This window comes from Erithacus rubecula, assembly GCF_903797595.1.
Source record: "Erithacus rubecula genome assembly, chromosome: 1".
Taxonomy (NCBI): domain Eukaryota; kingdom Metazoa; phylum Chordata; class Aves; order Passeriformes; family Muscicapidae; genus Erithacus; species Erithacus rubecula.
The window spans coordinates 74828488-74855271 of record NC_136658.1 but is presented as its reverse complement, the minus strand read 5'-3'; the positions used below and the strand labels follow the sequence as shown (position 1 = coordinate 74855271).

Below are 26784 nucleotides of genomic sequence, written 5' to 3'. Positions count from 1 at the left end.
TAAAATACATGTAAAACTATAAAGAAAGGAGGCTCGGTGGTGTTCTAAAGCTCTGTGTTCCCTACTAGAAAGTTCACTATTTTCAACATTCCTGAGATGGAAATTCTCAGTGGGGTAGTTAGAATAATAAACAAACATAATCTGAGTGTGTAAGTAGAGTAGAATTAAAGAAAAAGCTTTAATTCCTACTTCCTTCTCACAGACCCTACTATAAGATTTAAAACACTTAAGTGCTATTTTTCTTAACAGTTGGAGAACACCATGTTACATGGTAGAGTTCCATACTTCTTGGGGGTTGTTACAATGGAATTTTTCTTTTATTTGTGACAAGTCAAAACACTTATTACATCTCAGCAAAAGGCTGATGGGTTTTTTTTTCCTTACAGACTCACTGCATGGGGAAACATTGGACCATGGGTATATCTTAACCACTTTGAAAGTGAAAAGTCTTATGTTTATCCCAGATGTTATGGGCATGATCCTTGTGATATGAATTCTTACAGATACCAGCACAAAACAGAGATATGGAAGAAAGAGTGGGAAATGCTGCTGAAATTTATTAGGAAGATCAACTAAATGCCTGTTAAGCAAAAAGTTTCATATATTTTATATTGTTATAGTTCTAGAAATGGTGGATAACTTTTTTTGTTTTGGTTTGTTTTTTTTTTTTTTTCTGGTAATGATGAGCATAAACATAAAATCAGACAGAGAAATAGTATGTAAGTTAGTTGGCATCAGAAGTATTATTATTGAGGCCAGTAACTTATTTAGTGAATTGTAATGTCAGCAACAAGTAGTTGCTCTGTAAGGCAAATAACAAGCTGTTGTTGTTCACACTTGTGCTGCCTCATTTTCCCTTCTCTTGTGATATCAGGGGGTGTGTGTTTAGAAAATACATTAAGCAGGCTAAGTACTCCAAAGAAGTCTGGCTAACATATTTCTATTGCAGTAGTTTTAAAGGGAAGTGTGAGGTTTACTACAAAGTTACTGTGATATGAATGTGCTTGCCTGAGCTTGCAGTGGGAATGAGCGTTTATCACCGTGAGGTTTCCATTCCATTCCACAATCACTTCTCTAGCATATTCAAGGTATCCTATTGTAAGCACTTGACCTGTCTGGAAAAGAATGCCATAGATCTAAAGGTTGCAGTGTTTAGAAGAAAGATCCAAGTTGGGTCCTGTTCTGTTTGGCCTTACTGGATTAAGAATAGTTTATGGCTGACTTCGACTCTGCACTTTTTTTCTCCAGTGAGGTCAGTGCATACTGAATGGTTGGGTTGCTAGGAGGGGTCTGTGTGAAAAGTATTTGGTGGGAAAATGGATAGTAATAGACCTGGCTAGAATTCATGTTTATATGTAGCCAGCATGAAAGGAACTATTACATTAGCCCACCGGGCGTTACACTCAAAATCACATTTAAGGGCAAAGAGGAAGCACACAATATAAGTCATACGACAAGAATTGTTACTTGCTACTGTAGTTGAAATGAGAAATTCTAATAATTATTAATACATATCTAATTGTTACAGAAAAAAAAGAATAACATTGCACTGAAAATTTTCTACACACTGCTGAGTGTGTAGTCCTGTCACTGCTCGTCTTTCTGTGCCTTATGTGGGTGTGAGGGACAGCAGTTTAATTCCGGGGTGTATGGGGGGACTTATTGATGTTAACACACAGAGTGCTTCATTAGGAAAAAATCTAATATTCCTATGGATGTTTTCTTCTTCCTTGTGCCAGGATTCACGTGGAGTCATTTTTTGTTTGCTAACAACGTTTCACATTCTTGATCTTTCTTCATTGGGCTGTGACTGCTACACCCAAATTTACTGTCTGTATTGTGATATATATGCATGTTAGTATCTATTTTGTCTCCTGTGTTACCCCTAAGACCAGTTTTGTGCAGCTCTAGGTCTGCATTTCTTTATCCAAGTAGGGTGAGTCATTTCAGCTGTGAGGCTCCAGTGCCAAGGCTGTGCTCCAGGTCACATGCCTGTACTCTGTGTCCCCGCTCCTGGTCACACAGGCAGTTTGGGGAAGGCTATCTGAAGGTGCCATGTGCTCTATTGGGTGAGGGTTGTTTTGGAGATGAATTAGATCCCTTACTTTGGTGCATGAGGTTCCTGTTGCAGTGCTGGGTAACATTTCACAGAGTAACAGAACCGATTAGGTTGGAAAGACATCTGAGATCATCGAGTCCAACCCATGACTGAACACCAGCACGTCAACCGCACCAGGGCACTGAGTGCCACATGCAGCCTCCAAAGCCGGTGACTCCACCACCTCCCCGCAGCCCGTTCCAGCGGAGGATTGGAAGGGTTAATGGCCGAGGGGAGCGGTGGGTTATCCCAGGGAACATTCCGGGCGGGATGCTCGCTCACTCCCCGCTGCCGTGCGGAGCGCCCCGGAGCGCGGGCCGCAGCGCGCTGCCTCTCCCGCCGCTGCCGCCAGGGGGCGCGGCGGCCGCAGCGCGCCTCCCCCGCTGCCGGCGCTGGGGCCGGTCCTGCCGGGAGGAGGGAACGGGAGGAGCGGGAGGAGCGGGAGCAGGAGGAGCAGGAGGAGGAGGAGGGCGGGCAGGCGGCCCCGCCAGCAGCCGGAGGCCGCTCGCCCCTGCGGCAGAGGCGGGCCGGCGGGCGCACCGTGCCCCTCGCCTCCTCCCCGCGCCGCTCGGCGGCCCCGCCGAGATGTGTCGGGAGCGCGGCTGCAGCCAGCGGGGCTGGCTCCTCTTCGCTGCCTGCGCCCAGCTCGTGCTCCTGCTCCCGCCGCTCCGCGCCCGCGGTGAGTGCGGGGGCCGGGACGCCATGGCGAGGTGAAGGGAGGAGAGCCGGGGCGCTCGGCCCCTGGAGGAGGTGGTGACGGGGAGGAGGGCAGGGGAGCTCGGAGCGGCCGGAGCCGCTTCCTGCCCGCCGCGTCCCGCCCCGCGCCGGGAGGCGGCGGGAGCCGCGAGCCCTGCTCCCGAAGTTTGTTGGCGATCCGGGCTGGAGCGGCGGGGCCGGGGAGAAACCGGCCCTGGGATCGGGAACGGCTTCGTGGAACAGACGAGCCAGCGCGGAGCACTCGTGCGGGGTGTTCTGCTCAGGGCAAAACCGCCCGCCTAAAATGCCAGCCGAGAGGAAAAAACACATTACTCTGTTTTAGAGATGGTTTTCGTGTGTCTGGTCAGGTGGGAGAAGATGAAAGGAGAAGGATTAGTAGCAGTATGTCAGCGATTGGGTTGCTACAGGCTCCTGGAGTTGGGAGCTGTTATTGTGAGTGTAAAAGACAGAAGTAAATGTTTACATCTGTTCTGTTTCTCATTATTTCTATTCATAAATGTTTCCATCTCTGTTAGCATAGGCTTGTCAGTTTGTTATGAGCCTTTGGATTTCATTCTCTTCCACTGCTACGGCTTGTGCATCAAAATCATGCAGGGGAAAACTGGTACTAATAAATCACATTTCCAGCAAAGTAAAACTGTGATATTTTGGTTTTTCTTCTGCTAAGCACTTTTCCTTTCACTGATACAGCTTGGTTTTTGGAGGAGTCCTAATACTCTACAGCTCTTCCTAAAGATGCATTTCATTCTTGCTGTGATGAATAGTTTTGCTCCAGTAAGGTACTATAGCACTTGTAATCACAAACATATTGAAATCACAGTCAGAGAATAGCAGATTCAGTTTTTCCCATATCTGTATGTATTGTACATGCATACATACCTGCATACATACCTACATACACAAAGGTAGAAAGCAGAAATGGAAACTTGTTCTTGTTTAGTAGGTCTTGATTAATTTTTATATGGGATTTATTCATCAGAAGCTTCCTGCAGTATTGTGGTTTTCTTTTGGTTTTTTAATACTTGTTTATGTTATAGAGTCCATCCTTTCCCAAATAACCCATGTTTTTGAGATGGCCTGGGTAGTAAGTTTGTTCTTCAAAAGCAGAAATAATTTGGATTGCTTTCCACAGAAGCAAACAGCTTGTCTGTCGGTAGTTAGGTAATTTCATCAATTCCAGCTTGCAAGTGGCAGCTTACAGAATGGGAAAATGTATTCAGATAGTTTTGTATGGTGTAACTTCTAGGCAATCAGAAGGGATCATGATGATGCTTTTTCTTCCATGGTTTTTCTTTGCTTGCCTTTTATAAAGATAGTGGTATGCACAGCACTCATTTAGATGTTCCAGTGGTTCAAAGTGGTGATTTCAGCTGCCTTCATCCCATTATGTGCCATTTGTGTAAAAAAATATGAGTAGTTGATTTTATTTTATGAAAAGCTTCAGATGCTGTAAATTTGCTTGCATCAGCCTCTCGTTTTCCTCCTCCCCCTGCTCTCTCCCCATTTTGTGTTGATGAATTTGTGATACATTCTTATCTGGCTAGACCAGTCTTTGGTGCTGATAGGGTGGCAACAGTGAAGAAATATTATAAAAGCTTGCATATAAATACACAAAACTAATTTATAGTGCTCACAGGCTGTCTCATAACTGAAGATCCCATCTCTTTGACTGACAGCATCAGTGCAGATTTTCTCTGGTATCATGTCAATCCACAGAATCTTATGTTCTTTGAAAGCTTTGAAGGGGGACATAAACCAAACCAAACAAATATAGGCCTTTCATTAAATTATTATTAGAAGTATAAAGAAGTTGTATTTTAAATATTTTCTCTACTATGTACAACATAATCACTGGCTGTCATTATTTGAAGTGGTTATTATCAGTAGCACTTTTGCCACTCATTAAGTCATAGAATTGTTACTTTTTTGTAGCTCATTTAAATCCACAGCTCAGTGAAGTGGTTGGAATGACTTTGGGGTCAGTCAACCTTGAATCAGACAGGAAAAGAGGAATATAACAGAAAGGATGCTTTTCTATCTCAGGTGGATTAGCCTTTGAAAGCAAGGAGTTAAGTCCTCAGTTTTTAATATCCTTTGCACTTCAAGGGCATATAATTGTAAACGTTTGGAAGGCGTTTATGCATGAAAGACTGTTACCATAGAAAGGATTGCTTCTGTATAAAATGTGATATTATGTAATTGTATTTATTTATACAGTTTATTGTATTTTAATGCTGCAGTGTTTATATCCATTTTTTTATCCTGCACATATTTCTGCAGTTTGGTTGCTGAACAATGAAAATATTTGCTGAGTTTTACTTTCTAGCATTATAAGCAAGTCTATTTACTTATCAAAATTTTAATGGAAATAATAGAGCACTTGACAAAAATAAATAGGAATTGAAGGAATTGAATTGAATAGGAATTCTCATGTTACATGTCCAAGTTTTGAATGGATCCAAATACGTTGTCTAGGTTTTCCGGTGGATTTTAGTCATGCTCTCAAAAGACATGAAGATAAGACTGATAATATAGAACTTTAAAGTCTTTCTAAAATTTATTTGCTTTTCTTTTCCTCAGTTCTTGGCCATTTAGCAAAAGGAGGGGAGGTCTAGCGATTGACACATTCTGCTTCTGCCTGGTTGTGCCAGATGACATGATGTTAATGCACAGCCTGTGTTAACAACCTTCAGAGTACACAATGCATTAGATAATGAAGTGACAAATACAAGATTACAGGTTGCACTTAAGATGCTGCCTTGCTGGTTTTTTTCTGCTTTGGACAGCTTTGTTTGTGAGAAATTAATTAATCTCCTTGGTCTTTTGGTTACTGTGGTACCTGCAGGGCTTGAACTTTTACCAGCTAGTAAGTTTCTTCTTGTGATGTATTCTCTCTGTTCTTTGTGGCAAGTCAACAGTCCAAGTGAGGTGTGGTTACATCGTATTAGAACACAGAAAGGACTAGAGGAAATTCTGGATTTTAGCAAAGGTACCTCTATCTCCAGACGTTGATATGTGTTTTGGGGAGTTATACTGAAAGAAATCCATTGCAGTTGTTTGAATTAACGAATTAATGTTTGGGCACAAAAAGTAACATTTTGTTGCAATAGCATCTGATAGCTCCTAGACATTGGTCATCCTTCTTTGTGTACATGTGCCTTGTGCACAACAGAAAGATATCCTTCACACAGAGAACTTTTAGTTTCTGCCTGTTTTGTACAAGTGACCTGGCCATGAGAGCTGCATTTGGAGTTAGAATTTTTCTGTCAGTGGTCCTCTCCTGAGAACACCTTTTTCAGAAACCTCTTGGAAGTGAACTGCATGTGAATTAATTAATCTGGCAAGGCAGTTATAAACCTCCCTCCCCCAGCTCATGGCTAGGTGGGAATCCTATGATGTGTCTGATTCTGAACCATCTTACCCAAAAAGCAATTAGTCCAAAATCGATTTGGAGGTTCCTGAAACCGACCAGGAGCGAGGCTTCCTGGGACACCTCCTCTCCGATTCGCGTCTGGAGCTCGATTTGCATCTGGAGCTTGGCTTTTCTTGGCAGAGGGCCAGAAATCTCCTCCGCAACCCTCCTCAACAGCGTGCCTCTTCTGAAGCTTGGTCTTCTGGGGGTCTGTACCTGCCTTTGCAGGCTACAAGGCTGATCCAGAGGGATGCCAAGTGTCGGGGTCCAGGGGTCCGCACCCACCTTTGTGGGCTGCAGCGCATCCAGGGACGCCAGGTGTCACTGCCCACCCAGGGACGCCAGGTGTCCCAGTCTGGAGTTTCTCCTTTGCCCCGAGATCACCCCAGAGGGACACGAAGGTGGTTCAAACCCTGGTTTTCTCTGAAGCAGCCGAAGAGAGACTGCCGGGGACGGTTTTCTCTTGTTCCAAGGATTGTTTATTATTTCTTATCTCTGGGACCTTTTGCCTGGCCAGCAGCGGTCTGCTCAGCTTGGCATCCATGGTGGAATCTGCCTGGTGAAGGCAGGGCTTATCTTATATAGTTTGTACTACGTATTACATGTTTACAAAATTCTCCCAATACAATACAATTTTATTAAATGGTCCAGCCCTGACCCCATCCAATCTAAAAGTGCCAACATGTCACCCAACATGGATGGCATGGAGCAGAAGGAGGAAAAGGTGTCCACCCCCCAAATTCTCCATCTTGGCCACGTGTCCCTTATCATAAACATTAAAAAAACCCTATTTATCTAAGTTCTAAAAGTCTAATTTATACTTTACTAATTTTGGTGACCTGTTTCCATTCTCTTTGTGCTGACAACTTCCCCCAGGGGTTAGAATTCAGCACCTGTGACACCAGGGTCTCACTCAGAGTCTTTGAGACCCTCGCCAGGAGGGTTTTGAGACCCCCAAGGAGGCCAGGGGTATGCCCTGGGCTCCCACAGTCCACTTGTGCCAAGGCACTGTATTTTCTACCTACCCTGTGGTCCCTTTGTTGATATTTTGTAGGCTAGCTAAATTTACCATGTTCTTTTCCTGCTGCCCTTTTCCCAGTAAATCCTTAGAAGAGGATATTTATTTCCATGCTGAGAGATCAGGTTGCTTAGGCAGAATAGTCTTGGTCACAGTAGATTTCTGATGGTTGCTTTATCAAATTAGATGTGCATAACAGATTTGCTAATCAGGTAGAAGAGTGTTGCTAAGATAAATTCGTACAGCCTGTGTGCGTGAAAAACTTTATTACTGTTGAGTGAGGGCTCTTGAGGCTTTTTTGGTGGTGTCTTCTTGGTCTGTTAGTCTGTTTTGTGAATAGTTCTTCAGTAGTTTAAAAACAGTCTGAACAGTTCTTGTTTTATTGAAATGTATTAGCTGAAAAAGGTCTTCCCGATATATTTAATGTTTATGGTACCAAGTCATTCTCATGTGTTTAATTGTTGGAAAAGGAGAGGAAGCTGACTTTCTGAAATCAGGAATAAGGATATCATGAGAAACTTTAGCATTCATTGCATGTATTGGTTTGTTGAATAAATTATATTTGTGACTGTTGAAATTGCACTGTGTGACAGGGTCAGAGCTGGTTGATTTTCAAGGTTCATCTCCTATAATAATGATCCATCCTCACATGCAGGAGGGTAGGCAAAGATGGCAGTGGGCCCACATGCACAAACAGGAGCTCCTGGCAAAGCTCAAACATAAAAAAGGAAGCACACAAGAGATGGAAATACAGCCAGGTCACCCCAAGAGTAACTTGGAGTAATGGAGACACTGTTTGAGAGTGCAGGTATCCATTGGGAAAGCCAGGGCCCACCTGGGATTGAATCTGGTGAGGGATTCAACTCATGAAAGGTAAGAAAAAGGGCTTCTGCAGGTGTATCAGCAAAAGGGAGACTAGGGAAAATAATAATAGCCCTTCTTATGAATGGAGGACAGGGTTAAAAAAAGGACATGAAAGAGGGCAAGGAACTTGGAACCTTCTTTGCCTCCATCGATATTTCTGAGACTCACCTTCAGAAATCCCAGGGCCCTGAAACTCATGAGAAAATCTGGAGCATAGAGGAGTTAATCTCACTGGAAGAGGACTGGTTTAGGGAACATTTAAACAAACTGGATTTACAGAAGCCACAGGACCTGATGGCAGGCACATACAAGCACTGGTGGAGTTTGATGATGTTGATGCAAGGCTTGATAATCTTTGAAAGGTGATGGTGAGTGGGGGAGAGTCCTCAAGACTAGAAGAATATCACCCTGGTCTTCAAGGAGGGCAAGGGTAAGTTGGCTAGTGGTACCTCAGTCCCTGGGAAGGTGGTGGGTTATAATCCTCAGTATCACTGCCAAACAAGGAAGGACAAGGCAAACATATGAAGGACAAGGGGGTGACTAGGAGAAGTCACCATGTTCTTATGAATGGGCAGTCATGCTTAACCAACCCAAAAGACTTCTGTGATACATGACTGCCTTCATGAATGTGGAGAAACCAGTGTATGTTGTTCATCTCAACTTCAGCAGGGAAGTTGGAGTTTACTCCTGTCTCTATCGTGTCATAACAAACTGATGGTAGTATGGGCTTTGTCTCTGGACAGCACAGTGGGTAGAAAACTGACTTGGTGGGCTCGTGGGCTCTGGTGAGTGGCTCCAGTAGTGTTTAACCTTTCATTAATAACAATGGGATGTGCACTCCCAGCAAATTTGCAGGGGATATGGAATGTGCAGGAGGAGTTGATGCACAAGCTGGCGGGGGTTGAACTAGATGACTATTAGGGATCCTTTCCAACCTCAATAAATCTGTGATTCTGTAATACCAGGATGAGTAGATTGTTTAATTAATTCCCTGAAGAGCTTTATCTGTGCTCTCAAAGATGTGGTGTGAAATAGGTGATCTGATTATTATTTGATTTGTTTCAAGGATCATGTGTGTTAATATTTCATAAAGCTTAGGAGCAACATGGCATGGGTTATTGAATGCACTGTGGTGGCAGAGGCAGCATCTCTTGTCGGTCACAGTTGCCTTAGGTTTTATGTGTCATTCCTTGGGTGCATATTAAAAACTGAAAATTAGGCTTGTGAATAAGCTGGATTTGTGAGGTGACACTTCTTCAGGTTAATACTATATAATTAATACATTTTCTGGAATAAGGATGTTTTGTGTTGATCTTATAATTAGAGTTGTGTCAAGAAGAAGATGTAAATCTGGTTTGTGTAGGGGAAGCGATTTCTTGTCTGAATCTGTAAATACTGTTACATTGGGAGAAAAGGAGGAAAATGACCTTGAGATTTGCTCAGTTGTTTAAGGCCTGGTGCTCATGACATGGATTCAGTCCCTGTACTGGCCACTCATTTAAGAGTTGTGGGTCCCTTCCAACGTAAAATGTTCTCTGTTTCTGATTTATGGCCACCATGAGTCTGCTGTGTTAGAATGATTTTTGGAATGTCTGGATCTAGTAGTGTGATTTGAGATGCAGGTTAATGAGGACTTGAGATGTCACTGTGAAGCTTAGCTCCTGGACACTCAGTGAAATTTGATCTCCAGCTGGAAGAGCATAAGGATGTAGGTGTTCAGGGATGGAGCACCCTAGACCTAGGACAATCATGCTGTCCCATATTGTAGGTTTCCAGTGCATCAAAGGAATGATAATGGCCAAGAATTCACTCCTGAAGTCATTTTCAAGCTATAAATAATCTAAATTTGTAGCGAGACAATCCACTTCAATGTGTTTTCTGCCCCATTTTTTAAGAAAACCACCAATTTGACCATGATGAATAGTATCATGAATTCCTTCCAAATTGTAACAGTTTGCTTTCATTTGCATCTCTTTAGTACTTTTAAGAAAAAGATTTCTTAACAAGAATCTTAGTAAGGCTTTCTTATGTTAAATGGAACTACTTTTACAAATGAACAGGTTGAGACAAATTGACTACATCAACAACAAAAAAAGTAATACCAGAACCCAATTATTTTTTCTAATTCAACAAAACAGAAGTGTATGCAAAGGGTGGTATCAACTATAAATAGTTTAAGAAAATGCTACTTCCTGCAGATTTGCTCTGTATGGTCCCTGTTCTTTCTGTAAACATTTATTTGGGTCTCATACATTTACAAGCTCGGCTGTTGTTCAGAGATGGCATTCAAAGTGTGTGGTAGTCATCTTCCCTTTTGATAGAAAGCCACTGCCAGCTTCTGTGGTTCCAAGAGAAGCTTTGGTAATCCAAACTTTAACCTAAAAACAGTGGACTGCAGGTCTCCCATGTGGTATCACATTAGACTGCTATCAAGTAAGCTACTGGACTGAACAGTTTGTTTTTTTTTTTAAGGGATTTATTTGCCTTGACGCCAAGAAAAATTGGCTTCATATCAGAGTGATTTTTTTCAGTGGTGGTGTGGGAGCTGTCAGGCAGCTAATGTATAAATCCTGTAAGAACAGACTCCCATGTTCAAAAAGATTATTACAAATACAGTAAGATTTAATGTGAAAAATCTACATAAATGATGGGGGGGAATTGTTTTTTTTATCGCTGCAGAACTTCATCAGTTGTGAAAATGAACTCCTGTAATGTGAAAAAAGTCTGTTTTTTGTTTCAGCTTTTGCTGTAAGTGTAGTTTCTGAAGGTGCAGAAGATGAGACTGAACTACCAGTGCTGCAGGTAATGAATTTTAATTGCTAGAGGAGGAATGTTTTACAGACGTTGTAATATAAGCTAGAATAGACCTGAGCAGAAAGCCCAGTATCTGTGGCATTGATTATTTAATTACTGACTTCAGTAGTACTGAATTTCATATGATGTCTTTTTGCTCTGTGTCATATAAGTTCTCATTGCTATTGCTGCTGAGAAAAGTTTTTGAATATATAACCTTTATTAATTCAAAGATTTAATTTATTAAATCCTTTCTTCTTGGTTTTGTTAAATATATAGTACATTGGAGGGGAAATGGCTGCCTCTCTGCCAAATCAGCATTATTACATATTACCACTCAAGTCACGGCTCAAGCAAAGCTCACATATGAAATTTCAAATTATCCAGATTAGGAGAATTAATGGTCAGAGCTAGCCTAGTTTTAAATAGAATATTGAATGTTAGGTGTGTTTGCATGCATGTCCTTTGACAGACTTCCAACTACCATTTTTATATGAGTGCATATTTGTAACAGATATTTGTGTAGGTGTAAAAGAGATTTAAGGGAGGAAAATAAAAAAAACTGGAATGAATCAATAGCTGCCATTTAGATCTAGTGATCTGACAGCAAATACAATAGAAGTATAGTTAGAAGTACATATTTCTAGATAATTTTTGGTTTTGATGATGATTGCTATAACTACAGAAATTTTTGTTAGTGAAAAATATCCCTATTGCAAACTACTCATCTTGCATGGTGTCTGGGAGACTTGGTCATGTCATTCTGTTGTCATTACTAGTAGTAATGACAACACATTATAAGCATGCAGTTTGTTAAATTCCATTACTGTCTCAAGCCACTGTTACCCTTCTTATACAGGACATAATTTATGAAGGCTTTTGTACCATTTTAGAGTTTCAAAACCCTCTCTCAGATGAAATCAGAGGTGCTTCCTAGAACTCTTCAGGCCAAAATATATTTTTCTGCCCTTTTTCTTAAAAATAACATGAACAGGAATATAAAAGGCAACAATTTGCTTGTGTTTTAATAAAAGTAATTTTAAATATGTCTTGTTCTTCATACAGTGTACCACAAAACACCTGGGTTTTGTTAATGGAAAAAATCAATCTTTTTTGTTGTACATGTTAGCTTAAAATGTTAACTTACTGTGCTATATAATGACAGTGTCCTCTATATATCAAAATAAATTAATCTTATAAGAAGTCTTTTAAACTTTATTGACCCAGGCAGCAGGAAAAGGGTCATAAGAATGGATGGAGTTGCAGTAGTTTTTAAAAAGGTTTTACAGATGGCTACCAGGAAAGTTGGAGTTTATTCATTTCAGTGCAAAAGTCAGAGGAAAGGCCATCCAATGCAAGTAGAGCTGAAAGGATTGCATAGATCTGATATTTTAGAAATTGAGGGGGCTAAGTATTTAAAAATAGAACTTGTCTCAAGAGCCGGAAAATTATGTATGAGCTTATTGCTGAGGATATGTATGGCATTTCTTGAAACACTGGAACCAAGATAAATCCTACAGCATCCTTATGCAGTTAGTAAAGATGATTTTGATTTTTCATATGGACAAACCAAAGCTCTGGGGTGCTGTCACCTGGGATAAATTGTGCATCAAATGAAGGCTCTGTTTTCCTTCCTACAATTTTCTGAGCAGTGCAGAGATACCTGATGTTTGGGATACCTGAATAAATTCCTGTGGAGTCATAATATGTGCAAACACCTGTTGATATTTGTCTTGATATAAATTGCATTTGAGTCTTCCTTTAAGAATTGTGTTCTGATGGTAAATTAAATTAATAGAGTGTGTTGGGTTTTTTTCCACACTGAACAGGTGTGTTTTTATTGTAGAGCTCCATATTTCAAACTTATCACTTAAGAGATACATAATAAGGAAAAAAAGAAAAAAGACATTATTGGTAATAATTTAAAGAATTCTGGTATAATTGAGTAATGCAAAAGCATTTTCACTTTTTTTTCCTTACTCTTACTGTATTTTCTGAGTAATAGTATGAAAGTGTTTAGGATAACTTTTGCAATTTTTGATGAAGAATAACATTTTACTTTATTTTTCATATCGAGTTTTGAGTAAAAACCTCTGTGTATGCATTTATAATCTGACAAGTTCTTTGACTCCCAGTGTATTTCTGTAAAAATATTGGAGGCTTTGTGTATATTCTTACATGGGTTTTTTTTTCTTTCTTTCTTCTAGAAGTCTGAAAAAAGTAGAACAACTAGTAAAATAGGCAGAGGTAAGCAGAATATAATGTTGTTTCACAAATACTTTGATTCTTTTTTTTAATTCTCTTTTCTTGGTTCATGTGGTCTCATCAAACAGGAGATCCTAAATCTTTGATTGTACTTGCAGTTCTTGTAGCTCAGTTTTTTGTGAACATGTGCACTTGCACTGTGAAAAGGATGAATTGCTTTTTGTAGTGCACTTTGGTTTGAAATAAAATTTTATGATACTTAGTAGCTGTTCTTGTAACAATTTAAGATGAAACTGAATTTTTACCATTCTGTTGGGCTCTAATTGTACTTGTAATAACTAGGGTTATTAGCAATTGCTTGCAACAAATTATAATAACTTTGTAATATCTAGAAGCAAGTATTTAAGAAACAGGTCAAACATTTACAGATAAAATAGTTGTAAAATGAGTTTTTGCTGCTCAACAAGTGATAAATGATGAGAATAAAAATTCTGCAAGGTTCTGCCTTCTCTGAAGACAAGTCTGATGTCCTGGCAAAGAAGTTAACAGACCTGACTTTCATTCTGTGCACTGTAACCACAGACTTCTCACTGCTAAACCCTCAGGACTTGGCTCTGCTTGTTCTAAAAGGATCCAACTTAATTATGTCTGTCTTCTGGCATTTTCTAAGATAATATTTGTCAATGCTGTGAGAGTATGAGGAGCACTGGAGAAAAGTGATGGTTTTAGTGTCCCTAAGTACTCTTTCCTATTACTACGGTTAAAAAAATATACTGGACTAGAGGGACTGCTGGTCTGATGCAATACATCATTTTTTTTTGCCTCTCCCTAATAAAATTATTTTGGTTTGTGGTATTTTGTGGGGTTTTTAGGCCTTTTAACCCATTTCTAAAGGTAAAACATAAGGGCTTGAAACAATGTAGTTCTTGGTATTCTTAGTTCCTCTGATAATTCATTCTTCTCTTTTTTACTGTTATGTACAGATCAGTATCACTTTTGGAGATTAATCTTTCAAAAGCTCTTTCTCTGGCTTCATTGGATGTTTCTTAGCTTGAGAAAAAAACTGAGGTGCTCAATATTTTAACTATTTTCTGTTGACATTTTCATGCACTGAATATGTCTTTCATTAACTACTTTACCTATAGCAAAGGAAACTATTTCCATTTGATTTAATAATAAAAGTAGATGCTTTCTCACTCCTAGAAAGTATGCTGTTGTGGAATATCACAGGTTTTGTTAAATGTACCATAAATGAAACAAAGTGAAATTCGGATGCTTCCAAATCTGTACATATACTGGTACTAAACCAGCAATTATTTAAAAACAAGGTCATGTTTGCTTTTTGTCTCTGTGGGTGTTTTTTGTGTTGTGCATATAGATTTAGCCCTTTGACTCTCATTAGCATCAAATAAGTGTAGTTTTAATTTTCACACCAACTTTAATTTTTGCACAGGAAATCTAACAAAGATCTTGCTAGGCAGCAATTACTTGCTATTCAGAAGCTTTTATTATGGATGGGATTTTTAAGCAGTTTGTTTGGTGGTTCAGAGCATGAACTGTTGGTTCCTACACTGTATGGGAAAAATGTGAAATGAATACTGATATCTAAACCAATGCTTATTCCATCTCTGCAACATACCACCAGAAACCTCAAATAATTTGACAATGTCTTGATGAGTAAGCTAATAAATTGAGGGAGAAGTAGAAAACCATCTAACTGTAGCTTTGAGCTGTCATAGGTCTACATTAACAAATAACTGTTGAGAGGAACAAAACAATGCAATTGATTCTCAGGTGTTGGACATAGCAATCTTCTCATAACCTCAGTGCAGGTATTTGTGGTTAATGCTCTTTCTGTTCACAATGCTTTCCTTGTGATCCTTCTGGATGGACTCAGTGAATCCTTTGTGATTACTTCTTTCCTTTTTCAGGCTTTCCTTCTTTCTTTCTTCCTCCAGTTTTTCTCCATCTTTGTTCCACGCATTTTACTCTATTTGCCATCACGCATTTTACTCTATTTGCCAAATGAGGGTATTTTGGTTTGGTTTATTTTTTTTTTTTTTGATGTGAACTTTGTTTCTTCTCCACAACTTTCATCATTCTGCACAGATCTCCTGAGCATTAGTTTCTTTCCATATGGTGCTGTCTTAAGTTGTTGTATTCTGAGTTTCCTGATACACTTTCTACATAATATCTGTTAAGTTCCGGCCTTTGTGGCCAAAGGAAGGGAAGTTTCAGTATGGTGTGTTGCTCCTCCTCATTGAGTGATACTTAGTTAATGGTCGTGAGTGGGTTAAACAGCATAGCTGAAACTTGGTAAGAGTTCTGGAAAAGGCATCTGTCCTCTCCCTTTTATCTCCTCATCCTCTGTTGCTATCTGCTGTGCTCTGTTTCTGAATGGGATCATATCTTCCTGTTTTTCTAGGATTTCCCAGTATCGAGGGATTGTTCTATCATCAAGAAAATTTGGCTACCTGCTTTGTCATCTATTTGTATTTCATAATATGCACTTTTATAATCCATAAATGTTTGCAAAGCTACTTCATTATTTTATTTTAAATTTCTCTCAGTCTTCTCTTGTGTTTAAAGTTTTTGGTTAGGATGCCTTTAAACCCTGTGAAGACACGTGTGAGATACTGATGCTGTCATATTAGATAAGAGTGTCAGCTCAGTGTCCTTGTGTGTGTGTCTCTCCACCTGATGTTTGTTTCTGGGTAGGATTTTAAACTCTTTTTTAGGGAAGCAGCTTTTCTCTTTCATGTTCATGCATTTCCTGGAGAGGGGAGGTGCTGGTCTGTGATGAACACCTTTTAACTCTGGTGATGAGGACTGCTGGTGTACTGGAGAAAAAGCAACCTCATGAATGTGGCTACTATTAACTGCTGCACATCTTCCAGTCATGCCATGCTCTTTTAAAATTAATCTTGAAAAGGACTGGTTTGGATGTGTGTATGTTTGTGTGTGTGTGTGTTAAATAATGCCTTTTTAGAATTAAAGGAATAGCTCACTGTGTAATAGATTCCTACACACACCTGGGTTCTCACTAGCTTTGAAGCAAATCAGCCAATAATTAATTTTATCTTTAAATCTTCTTATTTTCTTGTTTACAGAATTAAAGGGAATAGTATTTGTCATCCAGAGTCAAAGTAATTCTTTCCATTCCAAGAAAGCAGAAGATCTAAAAAGAGATATTTTGAAACAGGCTGTAGATCTTGGAAAGGTATGTTGGGATAATATAATATATAATATATATCATATGATATCATATTTAGGTGCACCTTTTTATATATGCTGTTACCATATTTTACTAAAAATATTTGGGTTTGTTGTGCCTTTTTTCGAATCCATTCTATTTTTTAGTAAATTGCTTTCTGTGTGCCTATAAGAAAACTATTTCAGTGGTTATTTACTGATTGTATGCTGTGATTTATCACTACTTTTAATTTCAACTCCTAACCTTTTTGTGTAATGGCTGTTATTGTTTGGGTGGCATTTGGTGCAAAAGTGATAAGAAAGACTTGGCAGAAGGCAGTTTTCCAATATGATTGTAGTGTGATTACAAAAAAAAAAGGAAGGAAAAAAGGATTCATTCTTTATGAAGTGAAGAAATAACAATTTAATTATTAGTTAGTATAATTTTAGGTATTTTAATAGAGCCAGTGAATGTGCTGTAATGTAGATTTTGTCCCTTACACAATTGTGACATTGTGGCAGTAGAACAGAAATGTGTGTGGACATTAAATTCCTAAGGCAGGATTCTCCCATTCTTGCAGCAGCAGTCCTTCACACCTCTCTTGCCCCTGTCCCTCTGTGTACCTTCCCTAACTATCCTTTGTTCCTCTGCCACCCATCTGCAGGCTGAGCACCCTGCCCTTGACCTGCTGGTGGATCACACTGACCTAAGAGCTGCATGTTGTACTTTACATTCTAATGTGAGATTTGATTTGTAAAGCTTAAGCCTAGGGAGAAGAGCTTTTTAAGAAACTTACACTGAAATTTCAGTGTGCATAAACAATGCTTTATTTTTTTTGTCTTTTATAAAATTAAGGAAAAAAAAATGAGTGGCATTCATCCCCTGATATGGAATAGCTTGCTGTGAGGTTATTTAACCTATTTTTCATTTCCATGCTCTTTGTTGTAAAGGAAAAATAAATCTGATTTAAATTGTCTTGTGTACATTAGTCTTATAGTGCCTAAATCAGATTGCTTGATGTTTTAGGCTTCATTTATCCAAGCTTATCAAACCTGTTGTAAATAAATCCATTCTAAATGCAATTTTTAATCCCTTAATGAAATCAGTCATGTGAACAGCCTTTGTTCTGCAGAGTTCTGCTCTTTCAGAGTCCTCTTTGGAACTGAGACAAGTGTTCAGATACAATGTGTGAAGAGAGGATTATGGTGTCAGTTGTTAAACCCTAGGATTTTAGTTGAGTTCTGTAATTGATGTTGCAAAATATGAGCAATGAAAAGTTCAGTAAGTAGAAATACAAGTGGCTTCAGTGAGGTTAGAATATAAGCATGTTTTGTGGGAGAGAGGTGACATTTTTTGTAATCAGAGTTGTACCTTATGCAAAATCCTGTTTCCTGAAGTGCAGCAGGAGCAAGGATGATCAGAAACCCAGCTGGCTGTACCACTAGTCTGTGCCTCAGAAGTTCAGTGTCTTTGTTATCTTACAAGATCATGGCTACACCAGGTTCTGTTTTTCTGCTTTCAACACAAATTAATTGTAACTCAGTGTCTTAGCTGCTGATCTCTGATGTTGAAAAGCCTCTTAGTGCCCATGTCAGCATTATTTTATTGTGGCATTAGGCTCATGGCCACAAAATCTGTTGCCAATGTGCCAGTGACCATTGGGCATGGCATATGTGCTTTAAAAACCAGTTTTAACTGCCTAGGCTGTACTGATGGCAGCATTGCACTGTTTTAATAATATGGAAGATTTTTCTGTTAAGGGATTGGGAAGGGGGGAAAAAAGCTACATAAGTTTGCTTGAATTTTAATGTATATATGCTAACCATCACCATATTCCTATCTGGAATGATCTGCCTCCAAATTGTTCCTGCTGATGTTTTGGCCGTCTCTATTCAGGGTATTTGTAGGCAGTTGTCTTGTTTTTTCCTTAATTTGCTAGTGAGACATTCTGGGTGAGTTAATGTCTTCTGAAGTTCTTCCAGCTCTGTTTTCACATTTGCTTTCAGATGCTGGAATGAAGCTACCTGAAATTCTGTTTTCCAAAGTAGTCCTCTGTTAGTGTTTAATACTATTTCCTGTATTCAGAATCCAACATATTCAGAATTCACTGTATTCTGACATCTGTATCTTACCTGAAATTTTCAAATTTTCAACACTATCAGGCTATGATAGAAACAACTCTGAAGATGTTTTTCTTGGACTGTATTCTCCTTATTTCATTCCATGAGATGTGCATTCCACAAATCAATGGGCCTACATTCCTTTACTTGACCTAAAACAAGCTCTACAGTTAAAATTATCCAACAATTCTTGGAGTAGGTCTGAGTTTACTGAAAAGCTCATATACAAGTTAATAATGTTGTAGTTATAAGATTTAGTGGAATAACTTCTTTTTCAAGGCAACTGAGTTGTTTTTAAAGTGATTTGCATATTTAGATAAAATAGACATAATTTTCTTGAGACTTTTCAAAATTAATGCCATAAATTCAATGCAATCTATAATATATCGCTTCAATTTTCAGTTACTTGCTCATATTCATTATTCTAATATGAAAACTCTGTTTACTTCTCTCCTTCCTGTAATGGCTTCCCATTTCATGAAAGCCACTTTCCCGCTGAGACTGATCAGGCAATTCATTTTTTGATCCTGCATTTTTAACAAGTTTTAACAGATTATATTTAAGTGAAGTGTTGGGCCTGCCCCTCCATCTCTGTGTCTACAATAATTTGTCTTTATGGCAAGGTTATCCACCATATCAAGATCAACCCTATTTTTTAAAATTAAAACAAATATGCTTTAACTTCAAAAGCTTTCAACTTTTTGATTTCTCAGGATTACTAGATCAGTTCCCTTTGATTTTTTTGTGTAAAGTGACAGTGTGCCCTTTGTTTCCCTCCTAGCAACAACTTTTTTTTTTTTCTTTTTACAAGGATTCATTCTTTCTTGTGTTTGCAGCATCATCCACTACTTTCATATTTACTTTTCTTTTCCAAATCTGTCCATAAAACTACACTTATGAGGGGAGAACTTGCAGTATAAAAACCTAATAAGGGTGTGCATTTAAGTGGTGAGTGTATGAAGTTCCTATTTCAACTTTTTTATTCACATTAACACCTGTGTTTGTGTTATATTGTGTTACTTATCTTGCTTGCATACATTTCCTAGTATCAGTATACTCTTGGTAATTTTTCTTTGTTTTTCATTATAATGCATCATTCCTTTTAAGATTTGCATTTTAAAGTGCAACTCTCATTCTGGAGCTTCATTCCAGAATTCACACTTTTTGAAAGTGTTCCAGGAAAGGTGTACAGAAGCTACCTCTTAGTTCTGCAAATATATTTCAGAGTTGTCTTAAATCCCTTCAAGGTCATCTTGCAGGGCTTTACACATTTGAGGGACTTCTGTTTTATCTTTGCTTTCCTCCAGCTGTTCTCCTAGCTTTTTGCTTTAATTGTTTGATCTTTGACTTTCTAATATGCCCTTGCTTCTCATTCTGCAAAGGTACTGGCATCCTTTTGACAATTGCTAGGCTTTATTATCAGCAAAATTGATGTCTAGCTCATTAACTGTTGAAACTGTAAAAGTTACCTACACTTAGTGCTGGAAGGTGAACAGGATCGTTTTCCTCTAATGGATGCTCAGCAGATTTGAAGGAATTGGTAGAAGTCAGATAATTCTGCACTAATGAGATCTTTTACATGTTTTAGCAGTGATGAATGGGCTGCCCTCAGCCCTGCCTTACACATCATATACCATTTTTATATTGCTACTTTTACCAATCAAAGATGTGGTAACGTCCTTCACTTTTTAAATGCAGAAAATAGGACCTGTCATCTCACAGAGATGTCTTGTCAGGGCAAAATATATACAAAAAACTCAGAAGTTTAAAGTGCTTTAGGCTAAGTGTCTGAGCCTCTTCAGCAGCAATCTCTGCATACTTAATAGGATTTGAACAAACCCGTTTTACTAAAGTATTTCTTTTCTTGGTGAAGAATAAGAGATTGCTATAAAACTTCTTCCTCCACTGCTGTTGGCAATATTAAAATTGCTCAGTCATCTCTGAATAGAGCACTCAAGTATACATGAGACTAGAATTACTAAATCATCAGATTAAAATCATTACCTGGTGACAGCTGTTTTGTTCTTGTAAATTCTCCTGAGCATCTTTACTTGTACTTGAAATGCATTTGCCAAATGTCTTGCCTTGTGGAAGCTTCATTCTGCTCTGCTGTTCCTTCCCTTCTTCCCTAGTTAGAAAAGGTGTATCAGATTTACTTGGCCAGAGCCTGTTGTGGGGAAAGCACCTGTTTCCCCATGTATCACACTGATTTAGCTTGGGAGACAACTGTCTCAATCTTGCAGTTAGTGCAAGATGCTTCAGGCTTGCCATGAATATAAAAATCTACTTGTGCTGCTAATCTTGCTGATCTTAAAAAGTAGCATCTGAACCCCATAAATTGCTTAATTTCATTGCTTGAATCACAGATCATTAAAGTTGAAAAAGATCTCCAAATCATCAAGTCTTTGACTGAATACCACCACACCACTGAACCATATCAGGGAGTGCCACATCTGCCAGTTTTTAGAATACTTCCAGGGATGATGACTCCAGCACTGCCCTGGAAAGCTTGTTCCAATGCTTAATTGCTCTTTCAGTGAAGAAATCTGTCTTTATATCCAATCTGAAGTATTTTTATGCACTAGTTGGGCTTGACAAAGATTTTGCTTTTAAGTAAAAACCCACTTTAAAGACTAATATTATCAACTACAATTCTAGAATCCTATCTTAAACACATTCTAAACAAGCATCTTACTCAGACCAGTTGGCAACATAATTATAATGGTTTATCTTTAATATTGGCTTTCATGAATAATAGCAATGTGCTGTATACCACATGCCTGTTTGTAGAATAACATTTATTTAGAATTTTTGTAAACTGTGAGCTATGGAGAAATTATTCCTTGTTGCTTTTTATTCGCTCAAGGGAAGAGCAAACAAATGGCACTTTACTTCAATATGTTGTTGTCATCCTAGGCTACTGTCTTATTACACACATCTGTGGTAGCATTTATAATAAGCATTCAAAAATTTTCCAGATTTTTTCCACATCTTTTTATTTGTCTTGTTGTAAAAGAAGATCTAATTTGTTAATTTGCACACAGTACTTTCTCTTGATTTGTAAAAGCAGGGTAATGCTATGACCTTTCAGTGAACTCTCTGAAATGATATGTAATACATTATGAAAACTCAGGTTTTTTTAAAGTTATAACAGGGGATCTGAGAGTAGAACAGAAGTAGGAATTCTCTCTAATGAAAATACTACATTATATTTTATTACTTTTGGCTTCCTGAGGAGCAAAAGATTATTGGAAACCATGCCTTATTAGAAACATGGGGTTTGTTGTTGTGGGTTTTTTTTACACTTTATTGTGTCTTTTCAGTACTTAACAGGGGCTTATAAAGAAAGATGGGAACAGACTTTTTAGAGGGCCTGTAATGATAAGGAAAGGGTAAAGTTTTTAAACTAAAGGAGAGTAGATTTGGACTCAACATAAGGAGAAATTTTTACAGTGATGTTGGTGAAACCCTGGCAGTTTGCCAGTTGATATCCCATCCCTGGAAACATTTAACATCACTTTGGTCAGGGCTCTGAGCAGCCTGATGTAGCTGAAGGTGTCCTTAAACTTTCCTTCCAACTCAAAACTGTTCTACAGTTCTATGAAAGAAACCTAAAGGGAGAAATAGAGCAAGGAATTAAAAGGATTGGGCAACATTGGAGAAGCTCCTAAACAGCTGATATGTTAAACAGAAGCAAAGTTCCTTTACAGTGATATTGTAAAATAGTGCTTTAAATCATCCGTGACTTTAATTTGGATGGGATTATTGAAATAATATTTAGTCCTGGATTCTTGGATGAAATTGATACTTATGTCTTTAAAATACGAAAAATATTTGCAATGTGTATTGTAATTTTCAATATTTAAGAGAATTGTTAGAATATAGAGAAGATGCAGTGTTTGATATATTGTTTGAAGCTGGCAATTCCCAGCAAATTGTCTGACCCACTGGGTTTAGAGGTAGGAGATTTGCTATTACTTTCTTTTACTATTGCTATTGGGATTACTTTCTTTTAGAAATCCTTCAGGTTGTCTACAGAATTGGCATGTTTTTGAAAATAAAGCTGTAGGGAGACTTCAGTATGTATTTCACATCTCTACTTTGTCAAAGTAGTCATAACAGATGACTGTAAGAGCTTGGCTTATTTAACCTCCCAAGGGAAGGCTGAGAAGGTAGGCTAGCTCTGAACGTGTCTTAGGATTGATTACTGAAAAGAATATAAGAGAGTAGGGAAAATTACATGCTTGTTACATGTTTGTAGGGTATGTAGAGACAGGAAGGCATTTCTAATTCTGTAGCTGTGCAGTTCAGCAGCAGTGCTCAGGGTTTAAGATCCCCACTCCTGCCCCTTGGCTCTGGGCTTCAGGAGGCAGCTTAATAAGCTCACAAAGCACAGAGATGATTTATGCAAGACACCTAGATGGCAGCAAACTGGACTCATTAGGAGCAAATTCCTCTACACTATTTTTCTCTAGTGTATTACAAGATGGGCTTTTGCTATGCTCAGGTGGCTCAGTAGCAGAACAATGCACACGTTGCTGTCGTGTTTTGCATTTCACCCAGTTCTGTTTCTGTGTCACACTTGCAAAATCATGTTACACAGGACATATAATTATCTGTGCTGAGCAAGATCTAGTTTGAATTGTGTTCCAATGAAGCATGTTCTCACTAGACACTACACTTAGGGCAAGGTTTGGTTATGATTCAATATTTAGATATATTTAGATTCAAGAACTGTAGTTCTCTCTATGAATTGGTGTGAAACTGATTTTGTCATTAGCATTTTCATATTTAAAATACTAGATGATTTTAAGGTAAAATGAGTCTGTGTCTTTTTAGGATTGGCTTGAAAATGTGAATCTAACCCCTTTATTCACACTTAGGTTTTTATTTGTGTAAAGTTTGCAATTGTAATCTGTGGCAGGTATTGCTGATCTCACTGTGCTGATAGAGTAGGTGATATTTGGAGTAAAAATGTCTCATACTGTATTTCAGACCACAAGGAATTCCATTCCTTGATTTTGGCCTTTAAAGTCATCTCAGTTCTCTAAGATGGGAGGGTAGTTTCTCAGTCTTCAATCTTATTTAAATTACAAGATACTTTATTTATGGCATATGAAAAATGTTGGTATGTGTGAAAACACATGTGCATTGTGACTGTGGAAACAACAGTTTCAAGCTAGAATAACCAGTGAATGGCCATGGATGCATTTGTAGGAGAGTTTTATGAGATAGACACAGTGTGCAAGTTACATTTCATTTCCTTGACTGCAGATGCCCTTCCACTCCTCAAAGCTGACACCAGGTACATTTTGCTTTTTTGTTCTGTCTCTATACTGAAGATAGAATAAATAAAACAAATAGGTCAGCCCAGTTCCACTAGGTTCAAAGTAAAAATGAGAAAGGAAAATCAACAGAAATCCCCCTGTATTTTTGAAGGAGGCTGGTTTAGATCTATACAGTGTGTTTTAAGCATCTCCTTTATTAAATTAGAATCAATGCATGGTTAGAGGTGAGTGGAAGGAAAGGACCGTGCAGGACATGTATTTTCATGCTTTACAGAAAGTTGGATAGAGAAAGAGAGCGAGTTTATGAGATTGTCAAAGATAAAAGATACCTTGTAAAAGTATGGGATTAGCTCAAGAGAGAGTGCTGTTTCTTTATCGTTTTTGCTCTGCACAAAGGAAATGTCTGGGTTTTTTGTTAAAGAGGAGATAATTGAGTATATGGTACTTAACTACTTAGATTAAGTATTTTACTTTGTACCTTTTGCATGGATAAATGCTGTTTTTATCTAAAATTAATCCAGTTCTCAGCCTTCAGTGTAATAGAGACACTGAGTATATTATTATTAACTGCTTTTTTCTTTATCTGGATCCTATTGTACATTAAATACATGGCTGCCTACAAATACTAGCATAACTGTAGGGTTTCTAAGTGTCTAAAAATACATATTCTTGTAAAGACAGAGGTCTGTCCTTTTATCTTCTTATCTGCAGTCTCCTAAGTAAGCATTATTTTATGGTTTTACCATAAACTTATACCAAAACTAAAAATAAATCAATAAATCTGAGAAATAAAATCAATAAAGATAAAATTATACCAAAGTAAATTTTATCAATTTCACGTTTTAGTGAAATGCAAGATGTTGAGAATACTATGACCAAGATTGGCCACTTCCTCAAAAAAACTCTAAACTTTTGACTTTTCAGTAAGTTGAAAACAAGCAGAAGCATATTTGTTAGGTTGGCTTGAACTGGAACCATAAATCAGAAATGCTGATTTTTGAGATGTAGGTGAATATCCTGTTCCAAATTAGAGTTTTGTCATTGTTTGTTTTCAATTTGAGTCTTCCAGTAGCATGAATGCTTATTCTTCTATGAGATTAATGCATTCCTGAGAGACACAGTTGTTCCTTAGAGTAGTAGAGATGTTTTCTTTAGCTTATGAAATTTGGAGGGTTTATGTATTTTTAGGTGCCCTTAAAAAGGATTTAAAGTAAACTTGACAGAGTCAGCAAACAGTGTAAACTTTATCTTTCAGCTTTTCTTAGAAAATAAATTATTTTTGTGTTCAGGTGTGAATTTTATGTTAATGGCATAGTTCACAAAATGCATTCATCAATCAGGAGTGCTTGGCACATGCAAGCTCTAAGTGGAAAAGGATTGGGGCCTGGGGAGACAGGTGCACCCCTATAATCCATGGTCCTCTCTCTGGATGTGGGAACAAAGACCTACAAATGCAGACACAAAAAACTGCTTGCCCAGGAGTTAGAAATGGAATTTAAGGAGGAGATAGGACAGGCTGCAGTGATCAGAGCAGGGCTTGGCTGGACAAGTGTCCTGAGCAGCAATTTGTTACAAGTGACCAACTTCTTTTTTTTCCCCTGTACTTAGCGATGATTTTTCCCCCTTATCCTGGTTTCAGCTAGGATAGAGGAAAAAGGGAAAGAGGAGGGTTGAATGAGCATGGTCCCCCTTTTGCTGACCTTTTGCTCTCTCCTGAGCATCTCATGTGAAGTTTGGTGCCAGCCCAAAGTGCTGCTGCCCTGAATGCTGTGGTGAGTCCCATGCTCCTGTGGGCACTGTCAGTAACCCCTGTGTGTTAAGGGATGTATCTCTATCCAGCTTTCCACATGTACTACAAATCAAGCAGTTTGGTTTATCAGAAGGCTGTGTTTAAATGGTCCTTTCTTGGGAACTACCCCAGAATGATAGCTTATCTGCTAGACATTGGGATCTGCCACATCAAAAGGATTGCAAGTAACAAAAGAGCAAAGGAACTTAAGAGAAATATTTCCCTTTGTAGGAAAGTTACTTTCATCTTTCAGAAATAGAAGGAAAAAAAAAAAAAAAAAGCTAACTCCTCATTTTGATTTTTGTGTAAATCCATGGGTTTTTGTCATGATGTTAGTGTGACAGGTCAAAGCTCAGCTCAAAGTAAGGAGTGTTAGAACTCTCTCTTAAGCTGTGTGTAACATGCTTGTCCAAAGGAAGCCTTTGTAGAACACCCTACATTATTTATAAGTATTTCTTTACAGTATGGGATTTGATGGTATGGCAAGAAGGTTACCATGATATATAGATTACATGAGTTCTTATGCAAAGCATTTAACCTGAAGTCTGTTAGCTTTATAACTAAAAGGCAATTAAGAAATTATGAGTTGGAAGAAGCACTATCCCCATCCTGCAGGTCACCTTGTTTCATACCATCCTAAGTCATCTATTCTTCAGGGCTACTTGCCAGTCAAAACCAATGAAAACTAAGTTTTTCCAGAAAAAGTTTTTAAAGATTAATTGGTGTTTAGAAAGAAAACACATATAATTCAAGTTTAATGGGAATATTTCTATTTGTCTTAAAGGAATTGCCTACAGTTCTGCTTATTCATCAGATCGACAGGCATGAAGGTGCATGGACAATATTGCCATTAATGAAAGAGTAAGTGTAATGAATACCAGTTATTTTCAGAAGTTTTTGTTACTCAGACCTATTTTTTCAGAAGTAAATTTTTTTAATGGGAGTTGCAAGCTTATATTTTAATTTTCTTCCTGTACTTCCTTTTTTGTTTGTTTTACAAAGCAATTTTCTGATAAACTTAATTAAATCAAAGAAGCCTATTTAAAATAAAAGAACAATAATAATACAATTTAACTGATCAAATCCCAGTACATTTTAAAATTATTAGGGAAGCAAACTAGTCTAAAGAAACAGCATTTTTAAATGTGTATTTTTCTATTTGGTCCCCAGTTCTTACAGTGTAAGGTATGAGGTATTACAGAAATTTTGACCTTTCAGATTACTTGACTGAATGAAGTAGAATAAATTTGTAAAAATGAGATCATAATACTTGTTTGGGGATTTTAT

The 26784-nt window shown here is 38.2% G+C and overlaps 1 protein-coding gene across 2 annotated transcripts in view; it reads left to right on the top strand.

Moving 5' to 3' along the window:
- The first annotated feature begins 2512 nt into the window (after positions 1–2512).
- B3GLCT (beta 3-glucosyltransferase) overlaps positions 2513–26784 on the top strand; it is a 43305-nt gene continuing 19033 nt past the window's right edge. Inside the window, exons 1-5 of one of the 2 annotated variants that reach the window (XM_079298461.1) lie at positions 2513–2777; positions 10850–10911; positions 13113–13149; positions 16218–16327; positions 26282–26358. In XM_079298461.1, coding sequence (XP_079154587.1) covers positions 2684–2777; positions 10850–10911; positions 13113–13149; positions 16218–16327; positions 26282–26358 — 380 coding nt within the window. In that variant the 5' untranslated portion in view covers positions 2513–2683. Of the gene's footprint in view, positions 2778–10849; positions 10912–13109; positions 13150–16217; positions 16328–26281; positions 26359–26784 lie in introns of both variants that reach the window. The other variant, XM_079298460.1, reaches the window with a different exon arrangement.